Below are 20,763 nucleotides of genomic sequence, written 5' to 3' on the forward strand. Positions count from 1 at the left end.
TATTTTTATTTCTTGATAAGAGATGCTGTCAATGTTTGTGCACCATTCTAGTTTTATTCAAACAAAAGTATCATACACGTGGCTTCACATATTTTTCTGTTGCATAGGTAATGCTACTGAACTTGAAAATAATTCTATTAAGATTTTTGAAAATATAGTACTCTTACAAGTCAAGATGTAATGCTAAAAGGTTGATGGTGATTTCCACTAAGGTGTGAAAGAAGAGAAGCTCCTGACTTATAATGAAATTGTATCCCATCTCTGGTTTCCCCTCATTTAGAAGTAGAATGTTTTCATTATCTATAAAATAGAGCTAGGGAAAGTATTACTTCAGCTTCATGTCCTCAGGGATATGATGTCATAGGTAGCTTTTACCTTCTGTCCTGTATTTTCCCTTTCTTCTCTTATCAGAAATTCTCCTTTCATTCATCCTTGCAGTTAAGAAGACCTACAGAAGAGCTGAAACAACACTCAAACCCTCAACATCTTGTGCATGCCATCCAAGAGATTCGAAGAAATATAGTGGATCTGAGAAGTGTGCTATATTTCATGCAGGCAACAATGAAATAAAGTCTCTTCCACTGTTCTTCTGCCTTTAAAAATTCTGCAGAGCCTAGATCTCAGTGGTATGTACCAAAAATAATAATGGCCTGACAGGAAAGCCAAAAGCCAGGATCCAGAAGCACCCATACACCTGATGGCAGAGGTCAAACCAATGCTTCTACTCCAAGGAACCAGACTGATGGCCTCAGGACACACAGAGGCAGAAGTCATCTGGGACTGGATACTTCAGCTTTCTTCCTGTGCTCAGAGCTGAACCTCTCCCACAACTCTCTGTACCAAAACCTGTGGGGGAGAGAGCTGGACTCGCAGAAGTGTGGACAATCCTTATTTCTTAGGGGGAAACTGCCACTTCGTCTTACATTGCTGGCCTAGGAGGAACCTGCCTATTGTTCTCTGGATACAGGAAACTCAGAGCGGTCAGGGACTGAAGCTTCTGGTTTCTGCCAACACCAAGAGCCAAAAGCCAGTCACCAGGAGCACCTTCTATGAACCTGGGGGCAAAGGTAAGACCAAACTTTCTGCTCCATGTTACCTTTTTGGAGTCTTTAGACACAAAATTCCAAAGAGTATCTCTCGGTTCCCAGGTAGAGCTGAGAGAGAACAGGAGTACAGGAGTGATGACACATAGGCTTAAATGAAGTTCAAACCACTGTCAGATAGAGCAGGAGAAGCAAACACCAGAGAAAACCTGATGGAGAGAAGCATGAGCCAAGAACCTAGGCAACAGAAACCAAGAATACTTGGCATCATCAGAGTCCAGTTATCCCACTAATGCTAAGCACAAGGCTTCATCATTGTACCCCCTAACAAAGCCCACATTGACTCCTACACTGCAGGCTATTGCTGGATGTGATTTCATGCACCTGTACACAGTGAGACAGGAGAATTTTTTGGCTGTACATAAAAACAGGTGTGATATCTCAGATTTTAGTGCCTAATATTGCAGAATGAGGAGAATTTGAGTTAGAATGGAGCAGTACTAGGGAGGGTTTGCAAAGGAATCACTCATTTAGATACATTGGAATTACTTAGGTTTATCCAATCAAGTCTAAAGCAAATCAGAATTTGGAAGCAGTAGGTACTCTGTGGATCAGCCCCAGGAAAGTCTACTGGAAAGGATCCCTCAGTTTTTGGTAAGCACAGGGTGAATGTAAGCAGGGAGGTAAATTCTAATCCCCAGGACATCAGTACTTCCTCCTTTGACATTCTATTTTCTCCTGGAGAGTTCTGGGTTCTTCTGTGATGTCACCAGTGTTGTAGTAACAAGCAGTTTACTAAGGTCTCTCAGTCACTGTATCAAGGATACATTCAGAGTCATGTTTGACCAATTGCACAGGCGGTTGGGTAGGGTGAAGGTAGATTGTGGAGAGACAAGAGTGAAGGCAGAGTAAGGTGGACTTTCAACTCAGTAATGGAAGAGGAAGGAGGTGGTCCTGGGGAATGTGCGGTAAGTCCTGGGCAGGGTATGTGGAACACCCTTTCAGGGGTGGGCTTGAGCTGACTTTTCTAGCAAGGGGCACAGGAACAGGAGCCTCTACAAAATAAACGATTTTCTATGATTTCAATTCTTGAAATCAAGGTTTTCAGAAGATGATATTCTCCATCCCCTAAGGAAGAATATAGCAATCACAAAACTGTAAAATCGTATACTTCTTGTCTTTACCTTTATAGTGTACTGATGATGGTATATTGGGTTTAATAAGACCATCAGGAGCCATGGAGTGCCTAACTTATCTGAATTTGGGGTAGGGCATCAATACACTTCATTGCATTGCTTCTATAAAATCACTGGCTATCTGAGTATAGGAACTGAGAGATAATTTTGTTCCTGGCAATTAGAATTTGTTTTTAGAACTTCCCTGACCTCTTTAACACCTGGAGGGCCAGCCAAAGATTTTTTAATCAGAGTTTGTGGGTGGCAGTCATTTTCCTATAGTCCCCAAAAATATTAATAGTTGGACCAAGACACCGATTGGATACTAAGGGAGGGAACTTCTGCGATGTTTGGTGTTTCAGTAGGAGAAATTCCTGATCATTTTTTCCCCTGCATGACTTTTTAACCCAAACATATGTGCTTGGAGTAACAGGGTAAAAGATCTGATCATTTCTAAGCACTCAAGTATGTATTGATGGTGAAGTTATCATCTGCCTTCTAAAACCACAAGACTCAGGGCTCAGAAGTCAAGTTGTACCTTGAGCAGTTCATAGTCCAGGAGGAGCCATCTCTGTGGTATTCAAAAGCATGTGCAGGGAGGCAGAGGAAACAGTTGGCTGCTGACATCTCCTGGTCTCTATAGAGTGATGATGGAAAAGCTGAGATCCCCAGGCATCTCCAGCCTGGACCAAACTCTTTGTGGTCGCACTAGTTTCCAGGCATATTCTGCTTCTCTTTGGGCCTCAGTGTGACCTATCTAGAGGCTATGAAATCTCCCAATGCAGGTTCCCATCATTTCTCCTACCTACAGAGGCTTTCAAAAAGACATCTACCCCTGCAACTGTCCTAAGCAAGGAGCAGTAATAGAAGGAAGAGTAGAGGATTATTAGAGAGCTGCAGCTTGTTACCAAGGGGAGTAATGAGCTGAGAGATCGCCTGTGCTATGTAATGCAGGGATCCATGAACAAGATGTATGCATTGCTCCAAATGATGTGGTGTCAGTCATGGGCCTGCTCTGTCACCCTCATCTCACCCTTTTAAGATTGTGAGTTCTAGAAAGTTGTGACTCCAGAACATACCTGTGCTCAAATTATTGTCCCATAATACTTCTCAGAGGAGAGACAGAAACTGAAATTTGGTCAGGGGTGAGATGGGAAATGGACTCCTTGGCTTCCTCAAACTGAAAAGCTTACCTTCTTTTCTTAGTGAAAAGTACAAGAATAAAGGCAGGGAAGGGTGAGTTACCAGTGTGCATTTGGAAAACCCTTGACAGGTGGTGGCTCTATGAGGTTCTAGGTACTGAGTTTGTGACGAGACTTTGTACTTGGCTCACAATAAAACGAGTGCTAGAATCTCCTGAGAGCAGCCTGAGAGGACTGGACCCACATAGTTCATCTCAAATGCTCATTAAGAACGCCTGACGCTCAGGCCTGTTCCTTTTTGTCTGTGTGCATTATAATACGAGACTGTAATGTTGCCTGCATTCCTTCTGATTTTCATTATGCTCTCTGTTTCCATATTTGTCTTTCTTTTGATTCTCTCACTCACTTTACTTTTCTCTTCTTGTTGGTGTGTCCCAGTTTGTGTCTGTGTGAGCATACATGCACATGCATATGTACACCTTTTCTATGTTTGTAAATTCCTACAACCCTGGAATCCACGGGTCTGTATTTTGCCCTCATCATTTACCTGTATGACAATTTTATGGAGAGGTGAGTGATGAGTTTTTGGAGCTCCTCTTAAAACAGTACAGTTCTTTTCCTCTATGTTCACATTTGTCTGTACACTGGAAAAGCTCTGGCAGATCATAAAGTTGTGGCAATATCTGGTCTCATTGCGAGAATTATTTGTAATGTCTGACTCTTCAGTGTTAGTTATTCAGGATTAGAATTCCTGTTTTAAAATAGGAAAAATTAAGTCCTAGGTTTCTGGAGGACAAAGAGCTGTGCCTTAGGCTCATAAGAGCAGAACTTGTTTGACTGCCTATCCAGCCCTCCTTATTAAACAATGGCATTCAGGGCACCCTCCATCTGGATTCCTAACTTCTGCTGTCCTGGGCCCAAAATAATAAGTTTCCAAAGCTGAAGAAGTTCCCGTTGTGTAGCATTCAGAAAGTGTTTTTCCAGGGCTGAGGTAGTACAGTGCCCATCCTATGTTCAGGTACTCCTAAGAGCCGGTGTTCATTGAGGTTTATCTTACTGTTTCCAGGCCCTACTTTAGGCCAAACGCATTTTATGAAATATTGAAGATAAAGAAGGATTTAATGTCATTAGCACACAACTTATAGTTGGAGAACACTGAGATCCCCTAAAATTTCGAGGAGGTCAAGAAGGAGAATAACTTCTATCGGTGAGCTCTGGTCAGAAAGGATGTCAATTGTGGAATGGCCATTTCTGTCTTTCTTTGTTCTGGACTGGAGAGTCTGCAGCTCTGGTTGCATCTCTTCTGCTGTTTAATCATAAGTGTGCTTTCGGACTCTTGGTCTTTCTAGTCAATTGCATAATAGAGTTTTCCTCATCCCAGCACTGTCTAGGCAATTTCAGAAAGCTTTACATAGAACACTAATGATACAGGTCACAAGGGTGTTATTAGGTTGACATGGGCCTCTGGGCTCAGGCCCTGTTTTCAGACCAGATTGTGATGGACGACATGGTAAGCATGACCTCCCCTTGGTTCTACTGACCTACTTTGAGGGCATTTGCCCGCTACTAATAGACATTGCCCCATGCATTGTGATGTCATGGGTAGGTGTAGATCCCTTGTTCTTTTGAAGAGACATACAGTCTTATTGGTGTTTGAGTGGCAGAAACATCATATTCTTCCCTCACTTGGTGCTTTGCTATTTGTGCAGCAGTCTTATATGTATCTATATTTATTCTATATACTCTTTATGGGTATCTGGTTCTTGGTGGCATTAGTGAGACTTGGTAGTAGGAATGGATGGAAGAAACTATAAGATCTTACTTTGCAGAGTGTTTTTCCAACAACCTGCACAGCCAGATACAGATGGAGAAGAGTGTCATGAAGAAGACATTGGTCACATTGAATCAGGAGAACAATGTGGTACAGCTTGATTGTGCAGTTCTCCAGAACTACCTCCTTGACTTGAACCTTGGAAATAATGACAAACAGAAGAAGACCAGCAACCTGCAGACCCAACAAATTGCCCTAGGGACAAGCAGCTGAGTCATATTAACATTGTCTGATACCACTGGCCAGTTTGATACATATTTACTTTCCCATACCACCTTCCTAATTACACTCCCAACCAGCAAACCACCTCATGTAATATGGTTTTTATTGCTCTGTCTATGCCCATGTGTCCTGGGAACTTAGGTATCTGTGAGGAACTTAATGATTGAGAAGTATACCTTGCTACACTTTTTTGAACTGCAGTCTAGTAATGGTGCCAGCTAAATAACATGTTACATTACAGCATGTCCTTTAGATAGATTGGATGCAATGTAGAACTTTGAAGAAATTCTAGGACCTGGGACAAAGGTCATGCAGGTATTATATGTCTTCCTAAATTGGAAGCACCATCCAGGAATAAGAACCAAGAGCAAATGTCAACTGTGTGCTTGTTTGTGTGTTTGACCTGGGTGGCATGAGACCTTCTTTTTTCTTCCTGCAACCCAATGAGGTATTCTCCCATTGCCCTGTTCTTGATTTGCACTGGAGGAAGTCTGAGTAGCAGCTTGTCAGCCCACATTTCTGTGAGAGTTGGTGGATATCTTCCCCTTCTCTATTGTTAGCAGCCATGATTTGAGGTAAAGTTCAATATTGACTGGAAGATACAACTAAGGTGTTAAGAGCCAGCAATCTGACAGCTGGCATGCATGCCCCCAACAAATCATTGTTTCAATAACTACTTTCCTCTCTCAGGTCTCAAAATCTGTTAGAGAGCTGGAATTGGACACATTCCAGGAAGACAGCCTCTTGCAGAATGAGTTGCTTTCTCAGGAATGCCCTGCTGACCAACAGTCACAGCATTATTTAGATGAATATTCTTCATCTTATGTAATTTTATCAGTGTTTCGAGACCATAACTTTATGTATCAGTAAGCCAGCTTGTCTGGTTGAGGAATTAAAACCTTTCTTGAACTGACACCACAACTTCTGTGAACACTGAGTTTACTGCCGTGTCACCAAGTGTTATGGAGAGAAACAGACTCCAGGACTGTGCTTCTAGATGGTTAGGAAGAGGCAGCTGCGTAGAAACATTTTTTCTTATGGTTTTCTTTGCATAATTTTTTACTTGTTTAGTTTTTCTTCATGTTAAAATTAGTTATATGAAATTGTTCCAGTTTTTCATTTTTGATAAGACTTTTGTGTAAACTGTCCACTAATCGCCTGTTTTTTTGAACACTGTATTGCTTATGAAAAAAATTGATCTGTAACTCTTGACTCTTAAGACCATCTTCCTTATTCAAGGCTTCTGTCCCCTCCTGTAGACCTAGAACTCACAACTACAGATGGATTCCCTAATGTTCCATGCAGCCTGTTCAAAATAGTGAATTGAAAGCCACTATGGGGTACACAGAGTATTAGTGTCTTTTGTTAGCATAATGGGCTTTTTTCCATGAACACGTAATTAACAATGTAATCACTACCATACTTTATCCATGCAGTCATGGGTTTTGGTAATCGTAATATATATCTGTCTACAACGCACATTCATTATTGAACGTGTCTACAAGATACTGAGTAATATACTCATTGTTGTACTGCTGCTGAGGATATGACAACATTCACAAAGGAATATAGAAGTGATTCTAATCAAGAATGATGTGCTTCAATTTTTCTTGCAATATAGCATCAATATTAACCAAGACATAATGACCTTCCAAGGCATGTTAAGAAATAGGTTTTGGTAAAAGCTGTTGCCCTTGACCATACATTTGCTGTGTTTTTGTATTGCCCATTAGATTTCTTTTTAACATTCATGTCAAAGGATGTTTTTCTACTGTATGTCTCTGGCCTCTCCTGTGTGCAATTCCCTTAGATTTCAAAAGAAGGAATCATATTCCCTGTTGTAAAAGATTGTTCAGCCCCATGTAGTTCTTCTGAGAAAGCAGCAGAAGCTCTAACCTGTGAGTCATCAGCACAACTCCTGCGCGTGGCATTTGTCCTTCCAGGGCATGTGCTATGTTAGGCGAACAGGCTCACCTCCAATTAGGTGGAGAGATATCAGGAGATGTGTATGTACAGTTGTTTGAGTTGTGCATGATCAGTGTCTCAGACTGCTAGGTGTCCATGCAGTGATCTGGTGTACTCACTGCTCACTGAGAGTTAGGATCATCTCCCAGCAGCATTGAATTTCAATATTAGATCAGGTCTTTCATCTCTTGATCTATGTTGAAAATATAGATTAGGCATGTCTGATAAAATACAGGAGAGAAATTAGACTCCTGTAGGCCAGATTGGCATAAAAAACTGTCTTAACCTAAGCAGTTTTGTGAGTTTTGAGAGCATCCTTAGTGAATGGAGATTGAAGCTGTGTACACATGTTACACATGTTTCTTTTGGACAGCAGGCCATGTGCAAGCCAAGAAGCTAGGAGGGACAGTTCAAGTTGCCCTTCTGCCATGGCAGATCTGGGAGTATATTGAGAATGTATTTCTTTCAGGTCACTGTTTTCCAGTTTATGGAATTTATCTGATGTAGTGAGACTGGAAGAGACTCAGAGAGTTAAAGTATAGAAAAATTTATCTAGTATATCCAAAACAGGTGCTGTCACTCCAGGGCTGTGAAAATCTCATCATCTACAGAATCAGGGTAGAGGCTTTTGTTACTCTCTGGCTTAGGTCCTGTAGTCATTAAGTGCTGACCCTGCCACAGAAATAGAGCCATCCTTATCTTGATAGAAACTAGTTATAACTAGATTTACATCACAGTATCACAATATTACTGCATTTGGGAGTCTCCTTGACTATCTTAGAACCTGGAAGAGGCAGCGTCTTGGTAAGCATACTCATGTCCCAGTGTTCACAACAGTGTGTGGTTTGTTCTGTTAATGCTACCAGATGCATACAATATCATTGATTTTTTTTAAATGGCCCATGTGACATGAGACAATAGTTCATATCAGCACTTACCAGAATAAATGGTCAGTAAAGAACAGTGCAGTAGGTGGGACCTTCTTTTATATCCCATATTGCAACACATTTCTGGTCTTCTGAGCCGTCTGAGAGCCATTGCCAAGTCCCAATCTTAAGATGGCCACATTGTCAGGTGACTGTCTTCATACTGCCTGCTCTGTAATTTTTGTAGAATATAAATAGGTTTCCACCCTCTGGATGTAATTCATTTTTATAGTATTTGCCCATTCTTCTCAAAGCCCTAGTTTGCAATCTATTCCTATGTTCTATAGAGCAAGAAAATAAGGAATCCCATTGAAAATGAAGTGAAGCCTCCAACAAGAGTAGGGTCTGCATATGGGATTTTAAGGCACTCTAGTCTCCAACTTCCAGACAACTCCCTCCCTCCATTCTATTATTGGTGTATTTTTATTAAAGTTCAATTTATTCTTGCTCTGGGAAGAATGTGTACTATGTAAGGGCACAAATGGAGAGAGAGAGAGAGAGAGAGAGAGAGAGAGAGAGAGAGAGAGAAATTTTGAGTGAGAGAGAAATTTTGAGAGAGAGAGAGAGAGAGAGAGAGAGAGAGAGAGAGAGAGATTGAACACATAAATATAAATAAAAACCTTGTGAAATACTTTGGCTGACAGAGCTGAACTACCAGAAATGCAGATAATCCTGAGACCTTAGGACAGACCACCACTTCTGCCTACTTCTGCACACATTTCCAGTCCCAGAGGAAACTGCATAGTACCTCTGAATACAGGAATAATAGGAGGAACCACCTGGAAGAACCTGCTGGTTTTTGGTTGCAGCAGGAAATGAACTGATTGAGTACCACAGCTCCCTGCCCCCGAATCCTGTGGGAGGAAGTATTGGACCCTCAGAAGTCCAGATATTCCTGAAAACTCAGAGGAGACAACTACTTTCTGCCAATATGCCTTACCCAGAGGAAATTGCCTAGAGACATCTGTGAGCCCTGGGGACAGGGACCTTGGAGCAGTCAGGCGCAGGACCCACCAGGTTTCTGCCTGAGCCTATAGCTTAAATCCAGTCACCCAGAAGATGCAAAGAACCCAGATTTCCTTCAACAGAGGAATGGTTACAGAAAATGTGGTACATCTACAAAATTGTGTACTGCTCAGCTATCAAAAACAGTGACATTATGAAATTTGCAGGTAAATGGATGGAACTAGAAAATGTCATCCTGAGTGAGGAAAACAAATCACAAATAAACACTCAATGTATATACTCAGTGATAAGAGCATACAAGCACAAAAGCTCAATTTACCCACAGTACAATCCACAGACCACAAGAATCTCAAGAAGAAAAGAACTAGAGTGTGGCTTCTTCAGTCCTTCTTAAAAGGGCGAAAAATATTCATGGGAGGTAATATGGAGACAATGTTTGGAGTAGAGACTGCAGGAATGTCCTTTCAGATCATGCCCTAAGTGGGGATCCAGCACATACGTACATACATACATACATACATACATACATACACACACACACACACACACACACACACACATACATATGAAAGGAGCCTGATATACAAGTCTCCTGAGAGGCTCAGCCAGACCAAGACAAACACAGAGGCTAACACTAGCAGCAAACCATCGACTTGAGAATTGGGTCCCTATTGAAAGAATTAGAGAAAGTCTGGAAGGAGGTGAAGGGGATTGCAAACCCTTAAGTACAACATTGGCAATGAACCAGAATCCCAGAGAGAAAAGCACTACTCAAAGTTTAGACATGGACTGACCAATGGCTGCAGCTATATATGTAGCAGAGGGTGGCCATGTTTGGCACCAATGGAAGGAAACCTCCAGTGTAGGGGAATGTCAAGTAGGAGCAGGAGGAAGGGGTGGTGTTTGGGGAGGGAGAGCATCCTTATAAAAGACAGGGAACAGGGAGGGATAGTGGGCTTATGGATGGGAAAACAGAATAGAGAATAACATTTGAAATGTAAAAAATATCAAATAAAAAAGCACACAAAATAAGAAAACAAACATTAAAAGAAACAAGAAAAAATAATAAGCAATAAGTAGAATCTGTGAGGTCTCAAATTGTAGTTTTTTCTGAAAAAGAAAAGTGTGTCAATGAGTAAAGAGGTTAGCAGATGGAGATGGTCACAGTGCTTTCTGTACATAGTGGAAATGAACACAAAGCTAAAGAATTGGTTTCATGCCTTGATCTAGAGATGCAAACAGCAGGAAAAGGTGCTAAGTTGGTGGAATGGGAAAGAAGAGTTTCATGTGGGAAACATGGATGAGGGGGAACATAAATATCACTACAGATATTAGAGAATACATAAGGAGCCATACATGATGTATACTTAAATTGTACATAATATCAATATATAGATATATAGATAGATAGTTTAAATAAAGTTATGCACTTGGGGCAATAATGCTCCCCTAAGAGCCAGGGATCATCTCATGAAATCACTTAGACTAGGCATGAGAAATCTCTTCTCTAACTGTTGCTCAGAGGAATATAAGAGACTTCAAAGAAATCAATACCGTCATTGACTTCCTTCCAGAATTAGAATGTAAGACCTATCACTCAAGGCACCAGAAACTTTGGACACTGGACTTGGAAATACCAAGCCAGAACAAACCTAGAAGTCTCCTCCCTGAGAAATGGGTCTCATTTTTCGAGAAAGTGTTAGGTAAGTTCTCACTGGAAAGGAGCAACTAGAAATCTTACACATCTGGAAATTTGTGAGGCACAAGCATGACAGGACCAGAAAGATATGCACAAAGGTCAGTATGGAGACTTTGCCATTGGGATAACTGATAGTTGTCTAATTGGAATTAAGGCCCACTCAAAAGTAGGATATTCATTCTTATATTATAAACCTATCAAACTACCCATGACTGGAAATATCACGGACTGTAGAAAAGAACCAGCAATTGGCAATTTCCTAAACCAATATAATTACTTTCTGATTGTAAATAATTATTCTTATACCACAGATGAATATATCTCTCGCCTTCATCAAAAACATTTGTTTTTGCAACATATGAGACTACTACAAAAATCCACAACCTATGATAAATGAGGTAATAAATTCCTGGGTTACGCAACCACATCTGATGTATCTGCATTAAAACTAAGGCTTATGGAAAATTGTGGAAGAGGGGACAGAAAGAATGCAAGATTGTAAGTCACATATTGACTCTTTAGAGCAGTATTTCTTCAACCTCCTAATGCTTCAGCAATTTGATATAGTTTTTCATGTTATGGTGATCCCCTCCAAACCAAAAACTATTTCCACTGTTGGTTCTTAACTAATTTTATTATTATTTTAATTTGTGACATAAGTAAGTGCATTTTACTATGGTCTTACGTTAAGCCTATGAAGGAGTTGCAACCCGAAGTGTGAGAACATCTGCTTAAGATAGTAATGATGAAATGGTCAAGCTAGCACCACAGAACCTGAGGTCATGTTTCTAACAAGGACTAGCCTTTCTTCCCCTCAGAAGTCTGAATGATGAATGAATGAAAAGAACATGGTTACAGGCACTCAAGTGGCAGGCCCAGGACACTGCCTGGACCTGAAGGGACCCGGTCAACAGTTCTCTGCACCAAATGCCTTGGGAGGAAGAGCTAAACCTTCAGAGGGGCAGACACACCTGGGAAGCCAGATTTATGGCTCTAGAGAAAAACACCTAATGCCATCGGGGGCTCGGGGAAAAGGCGGCGCAGATCCTCCTGGTTGCTGCCCTAACAGAGAGCTCAAAAGCAGTCCCCCATGAGCAAATTCAGATGCGGGAACACAGGTAAGACCAACTTTTCTCCTCCAAGCGACCTGCCTGGTGGACTCAGGACAAATGCCCACAGGAACAGCTGAAGACCAGTAGACAGGAAAGACTACAAGCCCGAAAGCAGAACACTCTGTTCCCATAAATGTCTGAAAGAAAACAGGAAAACAGGTCTACAGCACTCCTGAAACACAGGCCTATAAGATGTTCTAGCCACTGTCGGAAACAGCAGAACAAGGTAACACCAGAGTCAACCTGATGGCAAGAGGCAAGTACAGAAACCCAAGCAACAGAAACAAAGAGTACATGGCATCATTGGAGCCTAATTCTCCCACCAAAGCAAACACTGAATATCCAAACACACCAGAAAAGCAAGATCTAGATTGAAAATCACATTTCATCATGGTGCTGGAGGACTTAAAAAAAAGACATGAAGAACTCCCTTAGAGAAATGCAGGAAAACATGAATAAACAAGTAGAAGCCTATAGAGAGGAATCACAAAAATCCCTGAAAGAATTCCAGGAAAACACAATCAAAGAGGTGAAGGAATTAAAAGTGGAAATAGAAGCAATAAAGGAAGCAACCCTGGATATAGAATACCAAAGGAAGAGACAAGGAGCCGTAGAAACAAGCATCACCAACAGAATACAAGAGATAGAAGAGAGAATCTCAGGAACAGAAGATTCCATAGAAATCATCGACATAACCATCAAAGTTAATGTAAAACAGAAAAAGCTACTCGTCCAAAACATACAGGAAATACAGGACTCAATGAGAAGATCAAACATAAGGAGAATAGGTATAGAAAAGAGTGAAGACTCCCCGCTCAAAGGACCAATAAATATCTTCAATAAAATCATAGAAAAAAACTTCCCTAACCTAAAGAAAGAGATGCCCATAAACATACAAGAAGCTTACAGAAATCCAAATAGATTGGACCAGAAAAGAAACTCCTCCTGTCACATAATAGTCAAAACACCAAATGGACAAAACAAAGACAAAATATTAAAAGAAGTAAAGGAAAAAGGTCAAGTAACATATATAGGCAGACCTATCAGAATAACACCAGACTTCTCACCAGAGACAAATAAAGCCAGAAGATCCTGGACAGATGTCATACAGAACCTAAGAGAACACAAATGCCAGCCCATGTTACTGTATCCAGCAAAACTCTCAATTAACATAGATGAGAAACCACGATATTCCATGACAAAACCAAATTTACACAGTATCTTTTTACAAATCCATCAATACAAAGGATAATAAATGGTAAAGCCCTACATAAGGAGGCAAGATACACCGTATAAAAAGCAAGAAAATAATTGTCTTGGCAACAAAACAAAGAGAAGAAAAGCACACAAACATAATCTCACATCCAAATATGAATATAACAGGAAGCAATAATCACTATTCCTTAATACCTCCCAACATCAGTGATCTCAACTCCCCAAATTAAAAGACATAGATTAACAAACTGGATATGCAATGAGGACCCTGCATTGTGCTGCCTACAGGAAACACACCTCAGAGGCAAAGACACACACTACCTCAGAGTGAAAGGCTGGAAAAGAACTTTCCATGGTAATGGTCGGAAGAAGCAAGCTCGAGTAGCCATTCTAATATCGAATAAAATTGATTTTGAACTATAAGTCATCAAAAAAGATAAGGAAGGACATTTCATATTCATCAAAGAAAAAACCCACCAAGATGAACTCTCAATCCTAAATATCTATGCTCCTAATACACGGCACCTGCATACATAAAAGAAACCTTACTAAAGATCAAAGCACACATTGCACCTCACACAATAATTTTAGGAGATTTTCACACCCCACTCTCATCAATGGACAGATCATGGAAACAGAAATTAAACATAAACATAGACAGATTGAGAGAAGTCATGAACCAAATGGACTTAAACAGATATTTATAGAACATTCAATCCTAAAACAAAAGGATATACCTTCTTCTCACCACCTCATGGTACTCTCTCCAAAATTGACCATATATTTGGTCATAAAACAGACCTCAACAAATACAGAAAGAGAGAAATAATCCAATGCATCCTATCAGACCACCATGGGCTAAAGCTCGTCTTCAATAACAATAAGGGAAGAATGCCCACATATACATGGAAGTTGAACAATCCTCTACTCAACCATAACCTGATCAAAGAAGATATAAAGAAAGAAATTAGACTTCTTAGAATTTAATGAAAAGGAAGGTACAACATACCCAAAATTATGGAACATAATGAAAACTGTGCTAAGAGGAAATCTCATGGCTCTGATTGCCTGCAGAAAGAAACAGGAGAGAGCATATAGCAGCAGCTTGAAACCACACCTAATAGCTCTACAACAAAAAGAAAAAAGCACACCCAGGAGGAGTAGAAGGCAGGAAGTAATCATACTCAGAGCTAAAATTAACCAAGTAGAAACAAAAAGAATCATACAAATAATGAACAGAACCAAAAGTTGGTTCTTGGAGAAAGTCAACAAGATAGATAAACCATTAGCCAGACTAACGAGAGGACACAGAGTGTGTGTCCAAATTAACAAAATCAGAAATGAAAAGGGACATATAACTACAGAAACAGAGGAAATGCAAAAAATCATCAGATCTTACTATAAAAGCCTATATTCAACAAAACTTGAAAATCTGCAGGAAATGGACAATTTCCTAGATAGATACCAGGTACCAAAGTTAAATCAGGAACAGATAAACCATTTAAACAACCCCATAACTCCTAAAGAAATAGAAGCAGTCATTAAAGGTCTCCCAACCAAAAAGAGCCCAGGTCCAGAAGGGTTCAGTGCAGAATTGTATCAGACTTCATAGAAGACCTCATACCTATACTATCCAAACTATTCTTCAAAATTGAAACAGATGGAGCGCTACAGAATTCCTTCTATGAAGCCACGATTATTCTTATACCTAAACCACACAAAGACCCAACAATGAAAGAGAACGTCATACCAATTCCACCTCATGAATATCGACGCAAAAATACTCAATAAAATTCTGGCAAAGCAAATCCAAGAGCACATCAAACCAAACATCCACTATGATAAATAGGCTTCATACCAGGCATGCAGGGATGGTTTAATATATGGAAAACCATCAATGTAATCCACCATATTAACAAACTTAACGAAAAAACCACAATCATTACATCAGATGCTGAGAAACCATTTGACAAAATTCAACACCCCTTCATGATAAAAGTCCTGGAAAAAATAGGAATTCAAGGCCCATAACTAAACATAGTAAAAGCCATATTCAACAAACAAGTAGCTAGCATTAAACCAAATGGAGAGAAACTTGAAGCAATCCCACTAAAATCAGGGGCTAGACAAGGCTGCCCACTCTCTCCCTACTTATTTAATATAGTTCTTGAAGTTCTAGCAGAGCAATCAGACAACCAAAGGAAATCAAAGGGATACAGATTGGAAAAGAAGAAGTCAAAATATCACTATTTGCAGATGGCATGATAGAATATTTAAGTGATCCCAAAAGTTCCAGTAGAGAACTATTAAACCTGATAAACACCTTCGGCAAAGTGGATGGGTATAAAATTATCTCAAATCAGTAGCCTTCATCTACACAAAAGAGAAACAAGCCAAGAAAGAAATTAGGGAAAAAACACCTTTCATTATAGTCGCAAATAATATAAAATACCTCAGTGTGATTTTAACCAAGCAAGTAAAACATCTGTATGATCAGTACTTCAAGCCTCTGAAGAAAGAAATTGAGGAAGACCTCAGAAGATGGCAAGATCTCCCATGCTCATGGATTGGCAGGATTAACATAGTAAAAATGGCCATTTTACCAAAAGCTATCTACAGATTCAATGCAATTCCAATACCAATCCAATTCTTCAGAGAGTTAGACAGAATAATTTCCAAATTCATCTGGGATAACAAAAAGTCCAAGATAGCTAAAACTATCCTCAACAATAAAAGCACTTCTGGGGGAATCACTATCCCTGAACTCAAGCAGTATTACAGAGCCATAGTGCTAAAAACTGCATGGTATTGGTACACAGACAGACTGAAAGACCAGTGGAATAGAATTGAAGACCCAGAAATGAACCCACATACCTATGGTTACTTGATTTTTGACAAAGGATCCAAAACCATCCAGTGGAAAAAAGATAGCATTTTCAGCAAATGGTACCATTTCAACTGGAGGTCACTATGAAGAAGAATGCAGATCAATCCATGCTTATCACCCTATACAAAACTTAACTCCAAGTGAATCAAGCACCTCCACATCAAACCAGATACACTCAAACTAATAAAAGAAAAAGTGGGGAAGCATCTAGAACACATGGGTCCTGGAGAAAATTTCCTGAACAAAACATCAAGGGCTTATGCTCTATGAACAAGAATTGAAAAATGGGATCTTATAAAACTGCAAACGTCTGTAAGGCAAAGGACATTGTAGTTAGGACAAAAGGACAACCAACAGATTGGGAAAAGTTCTTTACCAATCCTACAAGTGATAGAGGGCTTATAGCCAAAATATACAAAGAACTCAAGAAGTTAGACTGCAGGGAGACAAATAACCCTATTAAAATTGGGGTTCAGAGCTAAACAAAGAATTTACAGCTGCAGAATGCGGAATGGCTGAGAAACACCTAAAGAAATGTTCAATATCTTTAGTCATAAGGAAAATGCAAATCAAAACAACACTGAGATTTCACCTTACACCAATCAGATTGGCTAAGATCAAAAACTCAGGTGACAGCAAATGCTGGCAAGGATGTGGAGAAAGAGAAACACTCCTCCATTGTTGGTGGGATTGCAGACTGGTAAAACCATTCTGGAAATCAGTCTGAAGGTTCTTTGGTAAATTGGACATTGAACTACCTGAGGACCCAGTTATACCTCTCTTTGGCATATACCCAAATGATGCCCCAACTTATATAACTAAGACACATGCTCTACTATGATCCTAGCAGCCTTATTCATAATAGCCAGAAGCCCTTCAATAGAGAAATGGATACAGAAAATATGGTACATCTACACAATAGAATATTACTCAGCTATCAAAATCAATGACTTTATGAAATTCATAGGCAAATGGATGGAACTGTAAAATATCATCCTGAATGAGGTAACTCTATCACAGAAAAACTTAAATCTTATGCACTCATTGATAAGTTGATATTAGCCCAAATGCTCCAATTACCCTAGCTGCACAGCACAAATGAACCTCAAGAAGGATGACCAAATTGCGAATGCTTCACTCCTTCTTTAAAAGGGGAACAAGAATACCCTTGGGAGGGAATAGGGAGGCAAAGTTTAGAACAAAGGCAGAATCAAAACCCATTCAGAGCCTGCCTCATATGTGGCCCATACATATACAACCACCAAACTAGATAAGATGAATGAAGCAAAGAAGTGCAGGCTGACAGGAACCGGATGTAGATCTCTCCTGAGAGACACAGCCAGAATACAGCTAATACATAGGTGAATGCCATCATTAAACCACTTTACCGAGAATGGGACCCTTGTTGAAGGAACCTTAGAAAGGACTGAAAGAGCCTGAAGGGGCTTGAGTCCCCATATGAACAACAATGCCAATCAACCAGATCGTCCAGGGACTAAGCCACTACCCAAGACTATACATGGACTGACCCTGGACGCCAACCTGCTAAGTAGCAATGTATATAGCCTAGTAAGAGCACCAGTGGAAGGGGAAGCCCTTGGTCCTGACAAGACTGAACCGCCAGTGAAAGTGATTGTCGGCTGGAGGGCGGTAATGGGGGGAGGATGGGGAGGAGAACACCCATATAGAAGTGGAGGGGCAGGGGCTAGGGGATGTTGCCTGGAAACCGGGAAGGGGAATAACAATTGAAATATAAATAAGGAATTATCAAGTTAATAAAGATAAAAAAAGAAAATATCATCCTGAATGAGGTAACCCTATCCCAGAAAAACGCACTCATTAAGTGGATATTAGCCCAAATGCTCAAATTTACCTAGCTGTGCAGAACACATGAAACTCAAGAAGGATGACCAAAATGCGTATGCTTCACTCCTTCTTTAAAAGGGGAACAAGAATATACTTGGGAGGTGTAGAGGGCCGCAATAACATTCGCCAGCACAAGATGGCGCTGGCTTCCACTGCGCCAGCTGACTTCCTTTCAGGAAGTTAACTGTGTGCGCATGTGCAAGAGTGCCTTCGTGCCAGGTCTTTGCCCACTCCGGGGCGTGCCTAATGAGATCATTGGTAAGGGTCCAATCACGTGTGGATACACCGCACTCTGGGTGTATATAAGCCGCGCCATGCCGGCGCCCCTCGCCCTCTCTTTAAGATTCAATAAACGTTTAGCTACAGAAGAATTTGTGTGTCCCCGTGTGTTCTTGCTGGCGAGAAGATAGCGTGGGACATCTGGTGCCGAGAACCCGGGATAGAAACGCCACACCATAGCCAGGCGCCGAGAGAGAGAGAGAGAGAGAGAGAGAGAGAGAGAGAGAGAGAGAGAGAGAGAGAGAGGTCCTCCGTCCGCAGAGAGAATCCAAAAGCTGCAGGATGCAGGTAAGACTCTGAGAGATACGCTTAGTCTTGATCTGTTCCACTTCACTCTCCCGCTAGAAGATGCGGAGGAAGTTTCTGTTACCGTTTTAGCAGCCTTCATGCTTTCTCTATTGGTTTTTGAATTTTTGGCTGCTGCCAGACAGCGTCAGAGGTCGTATGGGAGCTGCCCAGCTGTAATAGCAGGGCAGAGAGTGCTAGGGGAGGTACAAGACGGCATGTCAGAAACAGGGTGGGATAAAAAATTAAAGAGCTCAAGGAGAAAAGATAAATATAAACAGACAGTCCCTTCCAAAGACTTCAGATCTGCGGAAGTGAGAGATTGGGGAAAAAATACCCCAGGAGAGATGAAACAGGGAAAGGAGAAAAAAGTCTTGAAAAGAAGTCTTTATCCAGTAAAGGAATTAAAGGCTTCAGAGCTTGATAGCTCAGAGACAGACGAGCTTGGCTCCTCTGAGGAACAGGATTTAGAAGATGAGGCAGCTCGCTATGAAGAAGAGCTTCACAGAGTCATACTGATCAGATTTGATAGAGGTAGACTGCCTGAAAATTTATTCAGGAGAATCAAACAAAAGGACATCCCAACGCCCATGCACAACTTGATGGAGTTAATGTAATTGGGTTGTGAGTAAAAATATTCAGGACTGTGTTTCACTTCCATACCATTTGTGAATGTCAGTCGTGCTGCTCAGATATCCCGTAATATATCTCAGTATCTTACAGGAATTTGGTTTCAACACGTTGATGGACTAGTCCAGGAATTGAGACAATCCATCGTCCATATCAACTCCACTCGAGTGGATCTTCACCGTGGAAGTGGTGGGAAAGGGGAAATCCTACCTCTCTGCTGACACCATCTGGTTTTTTCCCTCTTTGTCTATTGTCTGTCCTTGGTGCACCAAGCTGTCCATGTATGTCAGTTTATGTCTGTGGTTTTTGTTTCTTGTTGCTTAAATGTTTTATGTTTCATGTTCAAAAGAAAAAATGGTAAAAACTTTATCTGTCAATCGTTCACATCTTGATTTGGTTTTAACTCGTTTCAAAAAGGAACAAATGAATAAAAAGCAGTTTCAATCAGCCTTTAGAGCCCTGCACCTGTATCTAGGAGCATAGGTCAGCTGGAGAAGCTGCCCGGGGTTAGCGTCTACATGAGCTGATCTTAAAGGTGCCAGCAGCTCCTCAGCTTCTTTGGTACAAGAGCTTAATAGCTGTTTCTCTTAGAAAAATCCCTGACTTATTATTTGACTCAATAGGTGACAAGGTGCTTCTCTTAAAATCATAGCTAAAAAGGTAAAAATGGTGGTTGGTCTAAATATTAAAGATATGTGTAGTCACTTCAATTTTGTTTCTCATTGGTCTTAAATGTATAAATATGCTCTACTTGCCTTGGTCATGGATTGTTGGCTTTCAAGTTATTGGATATGGTTAAAAAGATATAATATTGGTAACAGAAAGTTGACATAAAGCTGGTAATTTAGATAGAGTCATTCTAGACAACATGTGGCATGAGCCAACCTAGGGAAACAGGTCTAAATTGAGGTATTATTTTTATGGAATTCTTATTCTAGAAACCAGGCTTCTAAAAGAATTTAGGACAATGTCTCTTTGTTGAGGTACTGGAGACTACACCATCGTGCGTTCATATGTAGGAATTGGCAGTCAAACTTTGTAACATGAAGGACAGACTCGGCGTTTTAGAGACTGGATTTTGGAGACTAGATTGTTGGAGGTTGAGTTTTGCTTTCCAAAGTTGTGGTTTGCCCTGAAGCTATCTGTATTTTGATGCTAATTCCACTGCCCCAAGAACAGCTGCCTAGTCAGTACTCAGAACTCAGGTGACTTTCCAAAATTGTGGCTGTGCTCTGGTGTTACAAGGAGAACTAAAAGATTGTGATTAAGGATTGCCAGTGTTACACTGACTAACTCAAACTTATTTGTAATTGAGAAAAATCAAACAGGTAGAGATTGTTACAGGATTTACAAAGGATTGATGAGGTTTTGGAACTTGTGAGAACATTACAGCCAGTTTGCTTACTCCAACTGCCATTTCAAGATAGATTTAGAGGATTGATTTTGAGTTTTCATTTTGTGAGCTTGCTTATAATTTTAGAGAGCCCATAAAGTGATATCATTAGGAATGGCTAACAGCC

General features: G+C 40.5%; 1 protein-coding gene across 1 annotated transcript; it reads left to right on the plus strand.

The window, feature by feature from the left end:
* The first annotated feature begins 1,975 nt into the window (after positions 1 to 1,975).
* LOC134481613 (uncharacterized) lies at positions 1,976 to 6,615 on the plus strand. The gene is given in 4 exon segments (XM_063272776.1): positions 1,976 to 2,011; positions 2,891 to 3,250; positions 5,153 to 5,396; positions 6,024 to 6,615. Coding segments are annotated over 4 exon segments (900 nt in total). The 3' UTR covers positions 6,284 to 6,615.
* The last annotated feature ends 14,148 nt before the right edge of the window (positions 6,616 to 20,763 follow it).

Source organism: Rattus norvegicus, chromosome 13 (genome assembly GCF_036323735.1).
Source record: "Rattus norvegicus strain BN/NHsdMcwi chromosome 13, GRCr8, whole genome shotgun sequence".
In the NCBI taxonomy this organism is placed as follows: Eukaryota; Metazoa; Chordata; class Mammalia; order Rodentia; family Muridae; genus Rattus; species Rattus norvegicus.